The following is a 17,864-nucleotide window of genomic DNA, read 5'->3' as shown; positions in this document are numbered from 1 at the left end:
CTGACCAATTTATCTGTCCGTCAATTGTTTCCGGAATGATCTGCGCTCTTTCTGCTTCATAAAATGTCCTCTTTATTTTAAGCAACTCTGTTTTAACTTTGTTTCCGTTTTCCCAAATTATCAATAACACAATTCTGTTGCAGGTTTCTTCGTTTGTGCGTGCATGGTTTTTTTTTCTTGTATGTTTATTTAAAGTAATTGCGTTAGACCGTGGCACGTTCCGCAACGTTGCCTCCAATAACTATTATACTTAAAATTGGCGAACTGTCATTAATTGTATTTTGTACTTTGTGCTGACTCGATTCCTACAATTTGCTATAATTGTTTGCAAATTTGCAGCCAAAAAACGCGGAAAATGTTCTCGAGTATTTGATTGATTCTAGTGACGAAGAAAATGATTTCGCGGAGTTTTTGGCGGAATTATGCTGAGGAAGTTGCCATCCAGCGTTTTAACAATGTTTTTTTTCGGAAACACCGGTCTATACCGATGACCAATTCCGCCCCGCTTTCGAATTCGTCTTACGTTGTTTTCGAAAATTAAAACAGCTGTAGATGCGTAAAATGGTTTTTTATTCAACAACCGGACGCAACGGGAAAATTGAGACTAACATGCCTTCGAAAGAGTCAGCAACAAGTTGGTAATACTCCCGAGCAATTCGCTCAAACCTTCCAGGTTTATTGAATAATGACAAGGTTGACCAATCTTGTGGGGACTTGAGTTTTATGCTTCGTGTAGATTAGAGTGCCAACCAAAATGGTCATCTCGAGTTTCAAAACAAAACTATAAATGATTATTCGTCCGAAAAAAACACCCTGTGCAAAATTCCAGCTTAATCGAAATTAAAATGAAGCGGCTCACTGGTTCACGTCGTTACTTGCGTCCTACGACGTGTTTAACCAAGACAAAGCGCTTCGTCTTCCGCGGCCGACCAATTATGTTCGAAACACTCATTGTTTTCATAATATTGTTACGAACATTTACTATCGACCAAACAAACAAACGTTTGACAGTATTCATCAAATAGCAACGATGCGGCACGTTGCTATCGCGTTGCCAAATTTAATAACTCGCTACTACCCGAGGTGAGGATTGCTATTTCCCAAACCAACATAGCAACGGCCGGTGCGGTTGCCGCGTTATGGTGGGAGTTGCCAAACTAGCTTTAGAAACTTCAATTTAGCCACTGGTGGGCTTGCTCTAAGGGCGTCATACGTCAAAAACTGAGTAGAATCTACTCTGTTCATGCAAACCAGAAATTAACGAAAATGAGTACAAGTTACCCAGTTTGCCTAAATACGGAAATTTAATGATTTCTGGTTTTTGTAAATCTGACTCAATAAATAAAATAAATTCAGAACAATCAAAAACACAGATTTATTTTGCATCTAAACATTAGAAAATTTACTAAATCATTCCCGTGTCTTCGTTGAATGCGGCACCCAACCGGTTGACAGTTGCCCGTGAACTGTGACTTACATTTCTGTGCCAGATAATCCGTCATCATTCGTCACCTAATACTGCGAAGGATTTAAATTGCATCGATTGTTGAGCACTGTACATCAATACAAATGTTTACGTTTGTTATCACGAATAAAAGTCCGGCTTTAAACGGCATCGTAGAACATACAACATGCGGTTGTTCATTTTGAAGAGATCTTTTAGGTGTTTTCAAATCCTCTGCCATACTGATGTTGGACTGAAATTATTAATTGATTAAGAAATTATTGATTTGATGACAGATCAGATACTTACTGCTAGCCAACGAATAAAAAGCGACACCAATTGTTCTTCGGAAACCGATAATATTGCTGTTGAAAACTTTTGACATATACATATACTCAGGGTGAGTAAACATCATGGATAATAACTCAAAACTGAGTAAACATGGTAATTATGAAAATTTGGGTTAATGTTACTCAATTGTCCAGTACTCGATTACTCACTTTTTGACATTTTGCATAAGAGTACCAAACTAAGTAGATCCTAATCAGATTAGAGTTAAAATAAAGCAGCGTGTACACTTATAAGGTGTAATCCAGCCTTTAGTTTTCCCACACAGTTAAGCAGTAAACTTTCAGTGTGCATGCCATCATGACATGTTTTTGTTTACTAGCTCGAGTCGGTATAATAATTTGGTAATGCTGGAAAAAGTTTGAAAAATACCCATAATCACGTAAAATTCAAACGTTATTTTGTTCCGTGAGCTAGGTGAGCGAAATGAAGGAGTTTAGCCAAATAAAGGTGGAAGAATTCACTCCAATAAAGGTAGAAGAACTTATAATATCCGACGTTGTGGCTACGGATAACGAAACTCTGCACGCCAGCAGCGATCGGTGCTTCGAAGAACCGACTGTTACAAACGCCCTGAGGAAACAATCTACTGATGTGGAACAAAACTCTGTGACGGATATCACCGATGAAATTAGGACTAAGGCAGCTTGTGATGAAATTGCAGCTTGTAGCTCCAGGTAATTTTGTGCGCTATTCTTACACCAGAGGGTTTTCTAAGGTTGTTAAAACACTGAATTCTGGAGTATTTTGTGATAAGGTCGTATATCTAAACGTAAGCAAAACGAGTGAGAATTATATCCCTTGTACTTCACAAGCACAAATCGTCTCTCACTCGTTTTATTTACGTACAGATATACGAGCTTATCACGAAGCTATCCAGATTTCAACTCGAAAGAAGGTTTACAAATCACAAATATAGAGTGGAATACTATTCTTCATGTAAATTTTTACGTTTGAAAAATACAAATCAGTGAATAACTCAGCGGTTTATTACAATGCACAATATTGCATTTGGCATATATCTTACTCTCGAAAAAAAAAAAACAAACGAATAACGCGAAATCAAAACAAGATCGTGTTAAGAACCAACGATAAGTTATGACCTTTAGCTATTTTTTCTAAGAATATTTATTTTTGTTTTTCGGTATGTTGCAGCAACTTGAACGGCTCAGCCGATGTTGGTGATCAACCGCGGAAAAAGTATGTTTGTGAATTTTGCAACAGGGAATTAAGCACAAAGTCTAGCTTGGTGAACCATAGAAGAATCCACACCGGGGAACGACCTTTTGCGTGTGATATCTGTAACGAAACATTCAACACAGCTCAACGTCTGCGGTACCATAAGAGTACTCATACGAGGGACTGGAAGTTCGAGTGTGACATATGTGAGCAACGATTTCTATTTAAATCACGTCTTGCGTCGCACATGAAAATACACCGCTCAGATTGCCCCCATAGGTGTTTAATTTGCGATGAAAGATTCCCAGATACCGATAGTCTTGCAAGCCATATGGTTCGTCACAGCGATGTAAGACCTTTCAAATGCGACATTTGTAACAAATCATACAAGAGATCTCAAATTTTAAAGCATCATATCTGCAAATTAAACGATTCCTCTACAAGGTAAGTGGCATTTATGTAACAAAGAATTTGTAAGTTTTATATGTAGCTTAGAAATAATTAGCATCAAGTGTAAATAACAGAACAGAGCCAGGCGGGAAAGAAGGGTCTACATTTGAAGAGTGCAAGGACTTTCAATCACTTTCACTAATTCTCTTCTTTCTGTTACAGCAACTCGAAACCACCGAAAAAGTATTTTTGTGAAATCTGCAGCAAGGAATATAGGTCGAAATGCTTCTTGGAGGATCATAGAAGAATACACACCGGGGAACGACCCTTTGCGTGTGATCTTTGCAACAATACATTCCGCACAGCTGAACGTTTACACTACCATAAGAAAACCCACACTGAAGACAGGAATTTTGAGTGTGACATATGCAAGCAGCGTTTTAGCCTTAAAACAAATTTATCGGCCCACATGAATATACATCGCACAGATTGCCCTCATAAATGTCCGATCTGCGGTAAAGCATTTGCAAGTAATTGTCATCTCGAACAACATATGCTAAGTCACAGCGATGCGCGACCCTTTAAATGCGACATCTGTGACGCAACGTATAAGAGATGTGGGGTTTTAAAAGATCACATGAAGATTCACAAGGTAGAGCCGTTGCTAAGGTGAGTATTTACACGTTTAAGGTAGTGAATGATGAATAAGTTTCTTACGTAGATTGCTTTTGTGAAATTTTCACATATTCAACTCTAGCCCTACTCTGCCTTTACGAAAACATGATCAAAGTTGTATAAAAACAAACTGTCTCACAAGGGAAAATCGAATCTAAGCGATATAAACCTCTAACTTTTGTTATTTTTTTAACCAACTTCAAAAGTAACTTTTTTTATGTTGCAGCAACGTAGAAGCTATAGAATCAAATCGAGCTGATGCCAGTAAAAGCAATGGATCAGTGAAATATACCTGCGATATATGTGGCAAGCAGTACAAGCAAACGATAGCACTTAACCTACACCTGAAACTTCATCAAAGCACCACTGTGAATTCTGAAATTAAAACCCGCAACACAAAGCTACACGAGTGTACGATTTGTGGAAAAACAAATCCGAACAGAGCAACGCTGACAAGGCACATGTTGTGTCACACGGAAGAACGACCTTTTAATTGTGATATTTGCGGTTCATCATATAAGTCAGCGCATGATGTGAAAGTCCATAAGAAAACGCATAGCTCCGAGAAGCCGTATAAATGTGAAATTTGCGGAAAAGGGTTTGCTGATCCTTGCAAGCTAAAGCGGCACTTGTTTTACCATACTAGTGAACGGCCTTTCAAATGCAATATTTGCGGTCTATCGTTGAGGTCAGAATATAATCTAAGAAATCATAAACGAACGCATAATTCCAATCGTGAAGGGTTCACATCCGAGGCAAACCTCGTGACGCATGTGAGTGCGTCTGAAGAACAACTTTTTAATTGTCATATCTGCGGTTCATCGTATAAAACAGCGATAAATTTGAGAAAACATAAGCAAAAGCACACCTGGGAGAGCCCGTTTAAATGCGAAATTTGCGACAGAAAATTTACATTTGCTTACAGACTAACGCGGCACATGCTCCGCCATACCAATGAACGGCCTTTTCAATGCAACAGTTGCGGCTTATCGTTCAAGTCGATTTATCATCTACAAAATCATGAAAAAAGGGTACAATGCGCGAGAAAACAGAAAAGCACCTAAGGCGAAAATTAATCACAAATGAAAACTGATAAGCGATATTGGTCAGTCAAATCTTCACTCAGTTTTAAAAATGTTAAAGACTGTCTTTATTGTACAATGTGATGTGAATAAAGAAAATGAAGTTGTGACATTATTGCAACGAATTTTTTTACTTAAACGACGTGCTTCTACAGAGGTCATGTGTAATGACAAGGACGGCAACATGCAATGCATGCTGATAAACCGACGGTTGTAGCCATAATACTAAGAATCTGGGCGGATGAACAAATACCGAACGACTGGTTGGAGGGCCTCATATGCCCTATCTATAAGAAGGGTCATCGATTGGATTGTTGCAACTATCGAAGCATAACGTTGCTTAACTTGGCATATAAAGAGCTCTCCCGTATCCTGTTCTTCAGATTGAGACCGTTTTAGGAATCCTTTGTTGGCGAATACCAGGATGATTTTCGACAGGGGCGTTCCACGACATTGAAATCATTCCCGCAGTCCATGGTGTGTGAGCACGCAGTTGTTCTATGTATTTGTATAGTCGGAAAAAAGTTCGGAAGTTCGTTTCCGAACTCCAAATTAATGCTGGCGCCACTACCAAAACAAACTACATGGTAGCTGGCAGGGAGTGTGGGAGTTCCCGTGGTGTTGGTGCTGAGACGGAGATAGATGGGGAACGATTTGAAGTGGTTGACGAATTCGTTTATCTTGGTACGCTTGTGACATGTGACAACGAGATGAACCGTGAAGTGAAACGGAGAGTTACAGCTGCAAACAGGGCCTTCTACGGACTACGTAACCAGCAAAGGTTCCGTAGTTTGCTAATTTGCACAAAACTAGCGCTGTATAGGATGCTGATACTCCCGGTGGCCCTTTACTGACATGAAGCATGGACCGTCGACTCCGTGGTAGTCCTCGCACGCGGTGGAAAAAGATGCACGATCTGCTGGTGTACGAGAAGACTGGAGAACGGCTGCCCAAGACAGAAGAAGCTGGACATCTCTAACTCGTTTGGCCCTAGACCGGTTACAGTGATATTAAAAAAAAAATGCTGTAAACCAGAAAACCTAAGAAAAGAGTGGCCAAGATAATACCCCAGTTTGCTCCAGGTTTTTTGCTCCAAACGTGATTGGCTGATTTTGACAGCGCGCGTGTGTGAGAATATTCAAAAGGGGTTTAGCTTGCCGTGTGTTGCATACGCCCTTTCGAAATGTCATACTATGTCGATTAAATTAGACACTCGAAAATCGATATTCTGGAAACACTGTAACTAAGAATAAACTGACGGCAGGACCGTCACTTCTGGTTATAACGTTAACTTGTACAGTTGTTTAATGTTGCGTAGTGTTGAAGAATCTGCCTCAAATCCAAGGAATTTGCCTCATCAGATCTGCCGGTCTTTTGTTGTCTCGCTTCGCTCTTTTGGAATCCCAGGCTTGGGATTAGGATAGCTCCTGAGTGATAGTAATTGCGGTAAGTGGGAATCATTCTGGGGTTGGAGAACCCCTGAGTAATTAAAACAGAGTCCATATGTAGGGACACTACCCCGTGTTGCTAAACAACTGGTGTTTGACCCAATCATTGAGTAAGTGAAAGTGCAATATCGTGGACCCAATTTTGTTTTGGTTACGGTAAACAAAAGCACGGGAATTCCGGTCTGGGCATTGAATTTTATCGATTTCCCAAGTATGCAGAAGCTTATCGACAGTAGCTAAAAATATGCGTGGATTCTGAAAAAGATATTCCAAATTTGAAAATCAGTATGTGGTCATAGGTTTCGATGCGGAGGGCCTTTGTGGGTATTTGCCGGTCCTGCTCGGGATGCGGGGGTGTGTTCTTGAACAATCAGTTTATTGTTCAAGAATTTATTTGTGCATTTTGAGTAGGATTGGTTTATGTTTCGGGGATTTTTTGCGTCCGGACCTGTGGTGTTCTGGAGTGGCTGTGCTGGGGAGTGGTTCAGCGTCCATGTGCGGACAGACCGATCCTTGAAGTTGGTTATATATTTATAGTGGTGGGCACCATTCCGCTAATTCGCTAATCATAAGTAGCTAATATTCAGTTAGCGGTTTAGCGATTTCGTTCATTTCTGAGCTAGTTAGCGAAACTGTTAGCGTCGCTAAAATTTGTCATAAGTCATTCTTCTTACCATAGAATGGAGTTCCTGTTATCGTACAAGGCACAGAAGCATTTTGAAGAACAAGTTCAAAGTCTAGATCACATACATAAGACATACGTAACACTGGCATATTTTTCTGGTACACGTTGCCCCATAGTACTCCGTACCTCGTCCTGTCCAACTGCTCGACAAATAATGAACAAAATGAATTTTCTTTTTCTCGGCCTAATGATTTTGTAAATAACAGAAATCCGTGAGTAGCTAAACAACCCGATTGCTTGTTTTTTCAACTCTATACAGAAGTTAATCAGCCTATTTAGTATGCTTAAACGGCTTAAACAGAAATAATCTCTAACGAACCCCCAACTAACGAGCCCTTAACGAGCGAATCACCACTGTATACTCAAAATGTATTCATCAATCGCTTAGTTTTCTCACGCACAAAGAAAATATTACCACAGACAGACGTCCAAGCAAGAACAACATTGATCGAAAATTGATCGAACAACATTGATCGAAAAACAACATTGATCGAAAATATTTCGGAGAAACCATGAACAGAACGCATAAACCCCACATGATTTTCATGTACTTTTTACGTGTTATTCAGATGGAAACTACGTGAATTTTAAGTAAATAGACTAGACAGCGCATATAAAAAATATAATTTATTTTCAAATACTAAAAAATAATTACTTGTTTAAAATCGAGATTCCAACCGAAAAAAAAAACAGGAATGACCGGAAAGATGTCGACCGTTCAACCGGCAGGAGGTGTTCCGCTCGAAAATGATCGTTGACGATTCCAATCGTCCGGAAAGAATTCACCAACTGAAAATTTGAATAATATATATGTATCCTCTGTTAATCTAAATATTATTCTGGCTACTTACATTGCGTGTTTTCCAATATAAAATTAGCTGAAGCGGCTTGGGAGTTTTTTGGACGCCATATTGACATTTTTTGCATACAAAAATTCACGTAAATTCCGTTGTGGGAAACGTCACACCACAGTCGCACTAACACTAACAAAGTCAAAACACACAAATACCAACGCGCTCAAAATATTTACACTATAATTCGATCGATTTACGTGAATTGACAGTGAATCGTACGTGAAATTTAGGTGAAAGTTACTAATGTCACGTAAAATGGCAGATTTTCTGAAGGTCAGTCACTTACGTGATTTTTCAGGTAGATTTTACGTGCCAATTTTTTCTACAAAAAACTTTACACAAGTTTGGAACTCAGCTTGGACGTCTGTCTACGATATTACCAAGTGAACACGTAAAAACAACGTGAATTTACGTAAACCTGAATGTTTTCACTGGTTTTGGTAAATAATACGCATAAAAATTGGTGAAAACAACGCAATAACTTAATAAAATGCGAATACATAAATTTGGGTAAAAAATTGTATAGAGTTTTCAATATTGATATTGATGATTCAAGGTATTCGATTTTACCTAAATGATGACTTCCGTGCAGGTATACTCAAAAGTGGGTAAATCACATTTGGAACCATTCAAATATTACATAACGCGGAATTTGACAATTTTCAATACCCACCCACCCCCACGTAACGCAATTTTACATGTTTGCCACACGCAATGTAACGCTTAGCTGAATACCCCACACCCCTGAGCGCGTTATGTATTATTTGAATGATCCCTGATAGCAGAGTAAAAGTCGACTGATCAGGTTGAAGGACAAACGTAGAGTGAAGTTTTTTTTTATTTAATGTAACTTGGTTCATGGCATACTTTCATAGCGCTTACTTCTATCATCCCCCCTTAAGTGGGAAGCTATAATATGCCAAGTTTCTTCCTATCTTTGTTTTGCTTTGGACCAGGTATAGATTTGGTAAGAATGTCCGCCGCTTGAAGATCGGATGGAACGTGTTCAAGTTTAATTAATTTCCGTTCAACTTGCTCACGGATGTAGTGATGCCTGATGTCAATATGCTTGCTTCGTGCCGAATAGCCAACTTCACGCTCCGCCAGGTTGATAGCGCTTTTGTTGTCACATTTGAGCATCAGTGCTTGATTCGTTCCGTGTAGCTCAAACAAGAATCCTTTCCACCACATAGCCTCTTGGGTTGCTGTTGATAAGGCCATGTACTCCGCTTCGGTGGTTGAAAGTGCAACAGTAGATTGCCTTTTTGAGTTCCAGCTCACTGCTCCACCGTTCTGCAAGAAAACGTAACCACTGACGGACCGGCGAGTGTCTGGATCATTCCCCCAATCTGCATCACTGTAGCCGTAAAAATCCGTGTCTTCATTTCGTCTGTATGTGAGTTTCTCGTGCTTCGTACCTTTCAGGTATCGAAGAATTCTCTTGGCCGCAGTCCAATGAGCAAATCCAGGGTTGCTACAGAAGCTGCTAACAATACTGACCGCATGACTGATGTCCGGTCTGGTACACTGCGCGACGAATTGAAGTCCTCCAACTAGCTCTCTGTACGGAATATTTTTCATTTTCTCCGCCTCTTCATTCGTAGGACACATTTCCTTGGTAAGACGCTGGTTCATATCCAGAGGAGTCGGAGCAGCATTACAATTAATCAAATTAAATTTTGCTAGTAATTCGTTAATATACTGTTCTTGGTCAATCATCACTGCATCGTTAGATCTGGTCACTCTCAGTCCAAGCACCTGCTTGATTGGTCCCAGGTCCTTCATCTTGAAGTCTGCACATAACTGCTGCTTGATTCGGGTCACCAGCTGCTTATCGTCCGAAAGAATCAGGAAATCGTCGACGTAAATTGCAACGATGATTAGTTTCCCTTCGACAACTTGATGGTAGACGCAAGTGTCATATTTCGATCGCTTGAAGCCTATTCGTTTAAGCCGTGCATTCAGCTTTTGGTTCCATACTCTGCTAGCCTGTTTTAGGCCGTACAGAGCTTTCTGCAGCCTGCACACCTTCGTTGATGCTACATCGTCACGGAATCCTTCTGGCTGTTCCATAAATATTTCTTCTTCCCCCAGATCGCCCTGCAGAAACGCAGTAACAGCGTCCATCTGGTGCACAACAAGGTTCAGCTTCGCCGCCAACGCCAGAAGATAACGCACAGTTGCGTATCGCACAACAGGAGAATAGGTTTCTTGAAAATCCACACCTTTTATTTGCGAAAAGCCCTTGATTACGAGCCGTGCCTTATACCGATCGGTAGAACCGTCCGTGTTTGTCTTTACCTTGAAGACCCATTTACTTTTCAATGCCTTTCGTCCAGGAGGTAGGTCGACCAAATGCCACGTCTTATTGTCGGTTAGCGCACGAAACTCGTCCTTCATTGCTTCGATCCACTTATTGCGATCAGGTCTCTCCAATGCTTCTTGGACAGTCTCCGGTGGCTCGTTTTGACCCTGTGAAAAATACGCCTGCGGCAGGTTGCTATCTATTACAGATGCTGTTTCAAACTTGCCTGTGACTGAGCGCCCCCAGTCACTGTGCTCAGAATTCTGTTGTAGTTCAACGTCTTCTTGTTTAATTTGTGACGGGAGCGCAATATTTGCTGTGACACGCTGGCCTTGTCCCGTCTGGTTGCCTGGATTATACGAAGAGACAAGTTTCTGAGGAAGGATACTGTATGTGACCAAATAATCAGAATACTTGCCTGGGGGATGGCGCTCTCTCTCTCGCTGCGCCTCGTTGTAGGATGTACATTTGTCCGAGCTGGGTGCGGAGAGAGCGCAGACGGTTGTGGTGTCTCCAAATCGTGTTTAGGATGTCCAACAAAATGCGGTTCCGCCTCTTTCTCTCGAGTCTCATTTCCTTGAGCCGGTTGAGCTTCATCGTCAAGATCCTGACCGTCGTTGTAGTATGTTTCATTTTCTTCGCATACTAGTACACTGTCATTGGTCAAATTCTGTATATCATTGGTTTTCGAACGTTCTTGGTTGTCTTCAGTTAGTACGATGACGTCTCTAGTGATGAAAACTTCTTGTTTCGCTGCATTAAATACTCTATATCCTTTGGAGCATTCCGCGTACCCAACCAAAACACATGGAACGGATTTTGCGTCCCACTTCTTCCTTTTAGCCTTGGGAACATACGCCATCACCTTGGATCCAAACACTCGAAGATGGGATAGGTTCGGCTTCTTTCCGTAAAACATCTCCAAGGATGTTGCAGGTTTTCCCTTGGTTGGTGTTCGATTAATTAGATACACCGCTGTGGATGCCGCTTCCGCCCAAAAACGTTTATCAAGTCCTGCATCATATAACAAACATCGCGCCTTCTCTTCAATTGTACGATTCATTCTTTCCGAGGTCCCATTTTGCTGTGGATTGTACGGTACTGTCATTTCGTGCCGTATTCCACTCTTCTTCAGGAAAGATTGAAACTTCTCGGAAACGTACTCCGTTCCGTTGTCAGTTCTCAGGCACTTGATTCTTTTTCCTGTTTGATTTTCCACGTAGGCCTTGAATTCTTCGAACACGCTGAATGCATTCGCCTTAGACTTTAAGAAATACGCAAACGTCATATTTGTCGCGTCATCGATAAAAGTGATCCAATATCTGCTGCCACCCAACGACGTCTTTTCCATTGGCCCGCACAGGTCCGAATGAATCAATTCTAGAACTTCTGCAGCTCGTACTCCGCTCGGTCTGAACGGAAGTTTTCGATGTTTGCCTTCTGCACATGGAACACAATTTGGCATAGAGGATCCACGAACTTCAATACCGGTCGCCATCGTAGTCAATCGCTTGATGCTGTCGATGTTGAGATGCCCCAATCGCCGATGCCATAATTGGATGTCACTACATGACTTCGCAACACATGCCACGTTCCGTGAGCTGAGGTCCAATTTGTACAGTCCATCCTTCACTCGTCCTGTGACAATTATGTCCCCCGTGAAACTGTTCACCACCTGACACGATTTGTCAGTGAATGTGACTTGGTATCCTCTTCTGCATATTTCGCTCACAGACAAGAGGTTGATCGCGAGGTCTGGAACACATAGTACGTTGGCAATATTAAGATCAGTGAACGTACCTTTCACATCAGCGACAAGTTTCATGCTGCCAACAGCTTCCACTGGAATTTCCATAGCATTGGCCACATATATCGATTCGAATGTCGTCTTAGACTCTTCTAGAGCTTTTCTTGATCGACACATATGCCGTCCTGCTCCCGAATCCAGAATCCATTCTTCTGATTGATGTACTGGTTTGTGCCATGCCAGCAATGCCGCCTGTTTATACCGACCAGAAACTCCAACTGCCTTTGTCTTTTGTTGACAATCCGATGCGTAATGTCCAGGTTTATCACACTTGAAACACCGGATGTTTGATTTGTCCTTTTTGGTTGATTGCTTCTTCTTGCTACGTGTTAGCAGCGCTCCAGCGGAACTGCCGGATCCCGCCCCTCGTTCAAACGTCACGTCTTGTAGTATTTTTGATTTGACTATATCGGCCGTTAAATTAACTCCGGACGCATCTAGACCCATAATCATGGGTTCATAACGACGTGGCAAGCCCATCATCAAAATTAGCGAAAGCCACTCATCATCTAACTTAAAACCGATTTCATCAAGCTTGTGGCTGGTGGACATTATCTCGTCCACATACTCCTCCACTGATGAGCAATCTTCAAGCTCCAAACGAGTCAACTTTCGTAAAAGTCCAATTTTATGATACCTGCCGCATTCCTGGAACGCCGTCTTCAAGCTCTTCCAGGCTTCAATCGCCGTTTTTGCCTTCTGTACCAAACTGTAATTGTATGGCTCGATACTGAGGCAAATCGTTGCCAGGGCTCGCTCTGAAAGATCCGCATTTACTTCGGTGTCTTCCGGAGGATTTACAGCACGCCATGTGCCTTCACGAATCATCACCATTCGCATAGCAAATGCCCATGATTCATAGTTTTCGCGGCCTTTTAACTTATCCATCGGTAACATGGACAAACTACCGCCTGGAAGCCTCGAAACGGTACTTGTATGCCCGCTTCCGGGTTGATGTCCACCACCTGATTGCGTTCCGTCGCCGTTTCCACTGTCGCTTACAGCTCGATTTCCACTTCCGTTTATTGTTCCAATCTCAGCGTTTCCGTTTCCTGCTGAACTCCTTTCTCTGTTAAATCCTTGGGAATATCTGGTCTGATTATCGTTTCCACCTTCGGAACGCCTACCGTTTCCGTCTTCGGAACGCCTGAATTGATTCCGGAACATTACTTCTTCCAAGTTCGAAAATATCTTGAAGTGAAAATTTTCTTCTATCTTGTTGATCAGCCGTTACTATGGATGTCTTTACTTCTGGGCCTATAACCTGATAGCAGAGTAAAAGTCGACTGATCAGGTTGAAGGACAAACGTAGAGTGAAGTTTTTTTTTATTTAATGTAACTTGGTTCATGGCATACTTTCATAGCGCAACGCTTACTTCTATCAATCCCTTTACCTAAAAGTACCTTCCCGCACAGAAGGGCTGATTTGCGTCAAAAATACGCATATTTGAGTATTTTTATTTTTCTGTGCACATAATTCAGCAGTAAACTTTCAGCGTGCATGCCATGACATGTTTTTGTTTACTAGCTCGAGTCGGCAATAATTTGGTAAAGCCGGAACAAGTTTGAAAAACACACATAATCACGTAAAATTCCAAACGTTACTTTGTTTCGTGAGCTAGGTGAGCGAGCGAAATGAAGGAGTTTAGCCAAATAAAGGTGGAAGAGTTCACTTCAATAAAGGTAGAAGAACTTATAATATCCGACGTTGTGGCTACGGATAACGAAACTCTGCACGCCAGCAGCGATCGGTGCTTCGAAGAACCGACTGTTACAAACGCCCTGAGGAAACAATCTACTGATGTGGAACAAAACTCTGTGACGGATATCACCGATGAAATTAGGACTAAGGCAGCTTGTGATGAAATTGCAGCTTGTAGCTCCAGGTAATTTTGTGCGCTATTCTTACACCAGAGGGTTTTCTAAGGTTGTTAAAACACTGAATTCTGGAGTATTTTGTGATAAGGTCGTATATCTAAACGTAAGCAAAACTAGTGAGAATTATATCCCTTGTACTTCACAAGCACAAATCATCTTTCACTCGTTTTATTTACGTACAAATATACAAGCTTATCACGAAGTTATCTAGAATTAAACTCGAAAGAAGGTTTACAAATCACAAATATAGAGTGGAATACTACCTATTCTTCATGTAAGTTTTTTCGTTTGAAAAATACAAATCAGTGTGGTTTATTACAATACACAATATTACATTTGGCATATATTTTACTCTCAAAACAGGATCGTGTTAAGAACCAACGATAAGTAAAAACCTTCAGCTATTTTTACTAAGAATATTTATTTTTGTTTTTCTGTATGTTGCAGAGACTTAAACAGCTCAGCCGATGTTGGTGATCAACCGCGGAAAAAGTACGTTTGCGAATTTTGCAACAAGGAATTAAGCACAAAGTCTAGCTTGGCGGGCCATAGAAGAACTCACACCGGGGAACGACCTTTTGCGTGTGATATCTGCAACGAAACATTCAACACAGCTCAACGTCTGCGGTACCATAGGAGTACTCATACGAGGGACCGGAAGTTTAAGTGTGACATATGCGAGCAACGATTCCCACTTAAATCACGTCTTGCGTCGCACATGAAAATACACCGCTCAGATTGCCTCCATAGGTGTTTAATTTGCGATGAAAGATTCCCAGATACCGATAGTCTTGCAAGCCATATGGTTCGTCACAGTAATGAGCGACCCTTCAAATGCGATGTGTGTGACAAATCATACAAGAGATCTCAAACTTTAAAGCATCATATCTGCAAATTCTACGATCCCTCCACAAGGTAAGTGGCATTTATGTAGCGAAGAATTAGTAAGTTTCGTATGCAGCTTAGAATTAATTAGTATCATGTGTGAATAACAGAACAGGACCAGGCGGGAAAGAAGGGTCTAGATCTGGAGAGTGCTTTCAATAGGTGAACCAGACCAGACCAGCGTACTGCTTTATATTTGATTAATAAGTAAATGAAAAATTAAACAAAATTAAGCTTGAAGCTGGTGCGCAAGCTTAAACCATTTTTTCACTTCTGAATTTAAAGGACATTTGCAATTGCTAAGAACCACCGACGAGTAAGGATCTTCAATTACTTTCATTCATATCTTTTCTGCCCTTCCTTTTGTTACAGCAACTCGAAAGGTTCGAAAACGCGCAAAACCGGTGTTGGTGATCAACCACCGAAAAAGTATGTTTGTGAAATCTGCAGCAAGGAATATAGCTCAAAATACATCTTGGAGGATCATAGAAGAATACACACCGGGGAACGACCCTTCGCTTGTGATCTTTGCAACAATACATTCCGCACAGCTGTACGTTTATACTACCATAAGAAAACGCACACTGGAGACAGGAATTTCAAGTGTGACATATGCAAACAACGTTTTAGCCTTAAAGCAAGTTTGTCGGCCCACATGAATACACATCGCACAGATTGCCCTCATGAATGTCGGATTTGCCATAAAACATTCGTAAGTAATTACAATCTACTAGAACATATGCGCACTCACAGCGATGCGCGACCCTTCAAATGCGACATCTGTGACGCAACGTACAAGAGACGTCATGGTTTGAAAGATCATATGAAAATCCACAAGGTCGAGCCATCCCCAGAGTGAGTACTTACATGTTTGAAGTAGAATGATGGAAAAGTTTCATACGTAGATTGCTTTATGTGTAATATTTTCTTTAGTTAACTCTACCCCTACTCTCCTTTCAACGGCAACATTGTTAAAGTTGTATCAAAAAAAGAATATATCTCACAAGGGTCGAGTCTCAGCGATTTAAACCTCTAACTTTCACTATGTTTTTAAACAAACTTTAAAAGTATATTTCGTAAATCAACTTATTTATTTTTTGTAATGTTGCAGCAACGTAGAAGCTTTGGAGCCGATTCGAGCTGGTGCCAGCCAAAGCAAAGAATCAGTGAAATATACCTGCGATATATGTGGCAAGCAGTACAAACAAATGATGGCACTTAAACTACACCTGAAATTTCATGAGAGCACCTCTGTGAGTTCTGAGATTAAAACCCGCAACACAAAGTTACACGAGTGTGCGATTTGTGGAAAAACAAATCCGAGTAGAGCATTGCTGATAAGGCACATGTTGTGTCACACGGAAGAACGACCTTTTAATTGTGATATTTGCGGTTCATCATATAAGTCAGCGTATGAAGTTGTAGTTCATAAGAAAACGCACAGCTCCGAGAGACCGTATAAATGCGAAATTTGCGGAAAAGGGTTTATTGCTCATCACAAGCTCAAGCGGCACTTGTTTTGCCATACTAATGAACGGCCTTTCAAATGCGATATTTGCGGTCTATCGTTGAGATCAGAATATAATCTAAGAAATCATAAACGAACGCATAATTCCAATCGTGAAGGGTTCACATCCGAGGCAAACCTCGTGACGCATGTGAGTGCGTCTGAAGAACAACTTTTTAATTGTGATATCTGCGGTTCATCGTATAAAACAGCGATAAATTTGAGAAAACATAAGCAAAAGCACACCTGGGAGAGCCCGTATAAATGCGAAATTTGCGACAGACGATTTACATTTGCTTACAGACTATCACAGCACATGCTTTGCCATACCAATGAACGGCCGTTTCAATGCAACAGTTGCGGCTCATCGTTCAAGTCGATTTATAATCTACAAAATCATGAAAAAAGGGTACGATGCACGAGAAAACGGAAAAGCACCTAAGGCGAATGTTAATCACAAATGAAAACTGATGTGCAAAATTACCTTTACTGTACAATGTAATGTGGACTCACGGGAACGGCAGCCCTATCTAAACTCTACACGTTTGCCAGTAGGCAACATATTGGGGCTTTATCAATAAAGCCCCGAGGCAGGCGCCCAGCAAAAGTTCCATATTCTTATCACTTTAGTCGGGAAGACTCTCCACTCGTTCAACATAGAAAGAGATAGCATGTTTCCATCCCCTGCCTGGACTGAATCTCATTTGTGCCAGCTGTCAGCTATTAAAAGGATGAAAAGTGGTGGTGATATGTTACCTCGTTTACACGTACGTTGAGATGTTAGCTTGAAACCTGCACATCCCTGTCACGAACGTCATCCCCATACATTTTGCTTGAAGCCGTTTTTCTCTGGCTCTCTGGCTCGATTATCCGTCAAAAGGCTGTCAGCGCTTGCGAAACAGCCGAATAAGCTCCGTCCATGCGAGATCAACTGTTGCTGCAAGTGGTGTGTAGGAATGCAAAAAGCGAAGAACGACTGTTTTGTTTTAAACGTTCTATGGATTTTGTGCAGAACACAAATGGTCATGTTCAAACATGTTTCAACACGTTCTGGATAGCCCTAAATTCAATATAGTTAGAAGCACGAAAAAAATCTGTACAGTAACACATGCGGCACAATGAACGGAGCTTATGATCATATTTTCAACACTAGCGTCATCATCATCGGCGACAGCTTCAGGAAACAGTTGCCATGACATCGGTCTGGAAACCTGGCGCGATGTCATAGGGATGGTCAAAAGCCTTCTTTATTTGCTTGATTTTGGCACCTGGCGTGCTGCCCGAAGCGTACCGTAAAATTTGTCTATTTTTTGTTGTAATAATCGCCCACGGTCTACTTGAGTGCAAGTGCTATCAATTTTTTGCATTTTGTACGTA

General features: G+C 41.2%; 2 protein-coding genes across 2 annotated transcripts; both read left to right on the top strand.

Annotated features, from left to right (window-relative positions):
* Positions 1-1,591: 1,591 nt before the first annotated feature.
* LOC129722759 (zinc finger protein 345-like) lies at positions 1,592-6,395 on the top strand. The gene is made up of 4 exons (XM_055676475.1): positions 1,592-2,469; positions 2,948-3,415; positions 3,584-4,030; positions 4,263-6,395. The coding sequence occupies exons 1-4, from the start codon at positions 2,219-2,221 to the stop codon at positions 5,098-5,100; spliced, it is 2,004 nt and encodes a 667-aa protein (XP_055532450.1). The 5' UTR covers positions 1,592-2,218; the 3' UTR covers positions 5,101-6,395.
* A 7,103-nt stretch (positions 6,396-13,498) lies between these two features.
* LOC129718597 (zinc finger protein 62 homolog) lies at positions 13,499-16,929 on the top strand. The gene is made up of 4 exons (XM_055669519.1): positions 13,499-14,103; positions 14,543-15,010; positions 15,353-15,835; positions 16,092-16,929. Exons 1-4 carry the CDS (start codon positions 13,853-13,855, stop codon positions 16,927-16,929), a joined length of 2,040 nt encoding a protein of 679 aa, XP_055525494.1. The 5' UTR covers positions 13,499-13,852.
* The last annotated feature ends 935 nt before the right edge of the window (positions 16,930-17,864 follow it).

This window comes from Wyeomyia smithii, chromosome 1 (assembly GCF_029784165.1).
Source record: "Wyeomyia smithii strain HCP4-BCI-WySm-NY-G18 chromosome 1, ASM2978416v1, whole genome shotgun sequence".
NCBI classification, from domain to species: Eukaryota; Metazoa; Arthropoda; class Insecta; order Diptera; family Culicidae; genus Wyeomyia; species Wyeomyia smithii.
This window is presented reverse-complemented; position numbering and strand designations above follow the sequence as displayed.

Excerpts from the sequence above, each read along its gene's own strand:
- LOC129718597 (XM_055669519.1), top strand. The coding sequence starts at position 13,853 with ATGAAGGAGTTTAGCCAAATAAAGGTGGAAGAGTTCACTTCAATAAAG. Across the intron at positions 15,011-15,352 it reads TTCTACGATCCCTCCACAAG|CAACTCGAAAGGTTCGAAAA; the intron begins GTAAGTGGCATT and ends CTTTTGTTACAG. Across the intron at positions 15,836-16,091 it reads AAGGTCGAGCCATCCCCAGA|CAACGTAGAAGCTTTGGAGC; the intron begins GTGAGTACTTAC and ends GTAATGTTGCAG.
- LOC129722759 (XM_055676475.1), top strand. The coding sequence starts at position 2,219 with ATGAAGGAGTTTAGCCAAATAAAGGTGGAAGAATTCACTCCAATAAAG. Across the intron at positions 2,470-2,947 it reads ATTGCAGCTTGTAGCTCCAG|CAACTTGAACGGCTCAGCCG; the intron begins GTAATTTTGTGC and ends GGTATGTTGCAG. Across the intron at positions 4,031-4,262 it reads AAGGTAGAGCCGTTGCTAAG|CAACGTAGAAGCTATAGAAT; the intron begins GTGAGTATTTAC and ends TTTATGTTGCAG.